Raw genomic sequence first — 3,542 nt, 5'->3', positions numbered from 1 at the left:
AAGAAGGAGTCCAAGCCCAGATTGCTGAGGTGGGTTCTTCTCCTCCAGGAGTTTAACTTGAGACTTCAGGACAGAAAGGGATGCGTGAATGCCGTTGTCGATCACCTGAGCAGGATAGTAGCTGATGGAGGTTGCCTTAGTTCTGATGGAGACTTCCTTGATCACATTTTGATGTAGACAGATGGTATTTCTATGACTCCCTGGTATGCTGATATTGTGAACTACTTGGCCACTGGTGAGTTCCCTCATGGTATGAGTAAGCATAAGCAGGATAAAATTAAGAGGGAGTCAAAGTATTATGTTTGGGAGGACCTTATTCTGTTGAAATGATTAAGAGGGAGTCAAAGTATTATGTTTGGGAGGACCTTATTCTGTGGAAATTCATTTCAGATCAGGTAGTTAGGAGGTGTGTCCCTAATGATGAGTTCTTTTCTTGTGTCCCTAATGATGAGTTCTTTTCTATCTTTGAATTTTGTCATAAGCATGAATGTGGAGGATATTTCAGTCCCAAAAGAATCGTCTAGAAAGTCTTAGATTCTTGTTTATATTGGGAAACATTGTTTAGGGATGCATATTTTCTCTGTAAAACTTGTGAGCAATGTCAGAAATCAGGTGAACTATCCTGTAGGAATGAGATGCCATAATTCCCTACCTTATTTTGTGAGATATTTGATGTTTGGGGGATTGACTTTATGGGACCTTTTCCTTCTTCTTGAGGATATAAGTACATTGTGCTAGCAATGGACTATGTTTCCAAATGGGTGGAAACAAAGGCCACAGTTGCTGATGATGCTAAAGTGCTTGTAGGTTTCTTGAAGACTAACATTCTATGTATATTTGGCTTCCCTAAAGCAATCATCAGCGATCAATGATCACACTTTTGCAATCGGGTTATTGCCTCATTGCCTCATTGTTGAAGAAGTACGGTGTTCAACATCGTAGTGCCACCTTGTACCACCCTTAAACCAATGGGCAGGCGGAGGTGTCTAACAAGGAAGTAAAGACCATTATGGAAAAGGTGGTCAACCTAGGTAGAAAGGATTGGAGCCTCCGACTAGACGATGCTCTATGGGCTTATAGGATAACTTCCAAAACTCCTATCGGGATGTCCCCCTACCAGATGGTTTACGGTAAGCCTTGCCATCTTCCAGTTGAAATCCGTCACAAGGCTTATTGGGCAATCAAGAAATGCAACGACGACTTGGAGGCAGTTGGGGAGGCCAGACTTCTACAGCTTCAGGAGCTAGAAGAGCGGAGGTTAGAATGTTTTCATAATTCCTTGATTTACAAGAAAAGAGCGAAGGACCTTTATGACAAAATGCTTGCACCCAAGGAGTTTCAGGTAGGACAAAAGGTACTTCTTTATATCTCTCAATTGAAATTTTTGCCTGGTAAACTCCGGTCCAAGTGGATTGGACCCTTTAGTGTTTCTACGTTTATCCGTATGGTGTATTAGACATTGTTAATCTTGAGACAGGGAAGGTTATTAAGGTCAATGGGCACAGGTTGAAGGTCTTCCATGATGGCGAGTCGTTGACTGTTTTGACATCACCTACCGATTGGACTCGTCAGTCTACATCTGAGATTGAGCCATCATAGTCGAGCATCAAACCATAAATATTTGCACTACCTAGAGGTAATCAGGATTCAAATTTACTTTCTTTATAGGATTAGATTTCAATTCAGTACTTTCTATTTTTATTTCTCAATTATGTTTTTGAGCCTAATTCTTTCCATTATTCTTGTTTACTAGGATTTTTAGAGAAAAGAAGCTGAGTATCTTGCATCCTCCCTTCATTCCATTGTTTAGGGAATATTCTGATCCCTAGTACTTCATGATCACATTGGGGATAATGTGTATTTTAAAAGTTGAGGGTGGGATGCTTGGACTTTTGAGCTATTTTTGGGCTGAATTTTTTTAATGATATTATTTGGGGTCCTAGAGTGATGTGCTCGGACAATGCTTGTTGATTGAGTTTATCGTCCTGTTTTGTTCCTTATGATGACTAGCCTATGACGCACTCATATGAATTGTTTTTTTGCATTAAAATAGGTTAGATGAAAGGATTCATAATTTTCATGATGTTTTTGAAAAATTATGCTTTATGTTTTTTTTACATCTTCAAGCCCTTTGCATATCTATCTTGACATGTTTGCTTGCTTAGAATCGAATTATGAGACCTTAAGTTTGTTGTCACTCCGATAGGCCTTGGTGGGAGATATAGTCTTTTCGCAGTTCAATTTAGTAATGCATGTTTGAGATGTAGTCAATTGATATCATTGTCTCCTAGTTAAAAAAAATAATAGAAGAAAGAATTTTATTTTATGCATGTTCAAGGGTCTACTCCTCTTGTTCAAGGGTATGATTAACTTGGGGTGGCCATGACACCCGTGGTTTCCCTCTGAGCTAAAGTATCCTAGAGGAATGAGTACGTTTAGGCACTTTTGAAGGGAAATTGGCCCATAGTTAGATGACTCGCATGACACTCGTGTGGGCAAGCCAAAATGAAAGTCGGTTTCCTGGATTAAGTTTTTCCTTAAGCTTTGAAAAAGAGAGATAATAACATAAACGAGAAAGAAAAGCATGCAATAAGGAAAGCTAGTTCAGGACCCTTTGAGCCAATGTAGGGGGAAAACAAATGGAAGATTCATAAGACCATTCCGGGCTTGCTCTTATTCAAAATAAATAATTTCGGGCTTTAACATGCATTAAAAGATTTTAAAATGAATTTTTATATCGTTCTTGAACAATGGAATGCTTTGATTATCTAATTGATTGTGAGATTAATTCTACATTGACTGTTGAGGCTTGAGTAAGGAACATTCTAGTTTGGCAAACTGATTATTCTTGCATGTTGCTTATTTTAACTTGCTCGAGGATGATCAACAATTAAGTTGGGGGTGTTTGATAGCACTGGAAATGTGCTATCTTCTTCCACTTAACTTCAGGATGTTTAGCTACTTAATTTAGTTAAATTGATGCTTTTGTAGGAATCGAGTGTACAATTAGTCAGATCAACCGTTTTGGACAAAAGCGTGCTAAAATGACGAAGTTATAAGCTAAATTGATTAAATGACGAAGGAGTGAATACTGCTGCCTTGCCAAGCATTGAAACTCTCTCAATAAGCTTAAGTTCAACGCTAGCTTAATGCTAGAAGGCAGAATGCTCAAGTGTAGAGCAGTATTGCAATGCTCTGGAGATACCCCAACACCACCATCGCACCACTTCCTAATGCTACCCTCCAACGCTTTAAGATAGAATAGGCAGCGTTGCAACACCCTTGGCGAGCGTTCCAATGCTACATAGTTTGACGGATGCATAGCTCAGAGCATGTGGAACGCAGCGTTATGCTAGCACTGCAACACATACCTGATGCTCGGTCATTATGTGTCATAGCATTGCAATGCTCTTCCTAGCATTGTGACACCGCAATAATTTTATAAAAGAATAATTTTCGCTAAGGACGGACGCAGAACACATACGCAGCAACACACCCCTTAGCGCAATGCATTTGTGTAAGATGGACGCAAAGTGTATCTT

The 3,542-nt window shown here is 39.4% G+C and overlaps 1 protein-coding gene across 1 annotated transcript; it reads left to right on the top strand.

Annotated features, from left to right (window-relative positions):
- The first annotated feature begins 740 nt into the window (after positions 1–740).
- LOC150036231 (uncharacterized) lies at positions 741–1,599 on the top strand. Its single transcript, XM_090313604.1, has 3 exons — positions 741–803; positions 977–1,342; positions 1,426–1,599. The coding sequence occupies exons 1-3, from the start codon at positions 741–743 to the stop codon at positions 1,597–1,599; spliced, it is 603 nt and encodes a 200-aa protein (XP_090169730.1).
- Positions 1,600–3,542: the final 1,943 nt, after the last annotated feature.

This window comes from Benincasa hispida, chromosome 5, assembly GCF_027475165.1.
Source record: "Benincasa hispida cultivar pf3 chromosome 5, pf3_genome.v1.1, whole genome shotgun sequence".
Classification (NCBI taxonomy): domain Eukaryota; kingdom Viridiplantae; phylum Streptophyta; class Magnoliopsida; order Cucurbitales; family Cucurbitaceae; genus Benincasa; species Benincasa hispida.
This window is presented reverse-complemented; position numbering and strand designations above follow the sequence as displayed.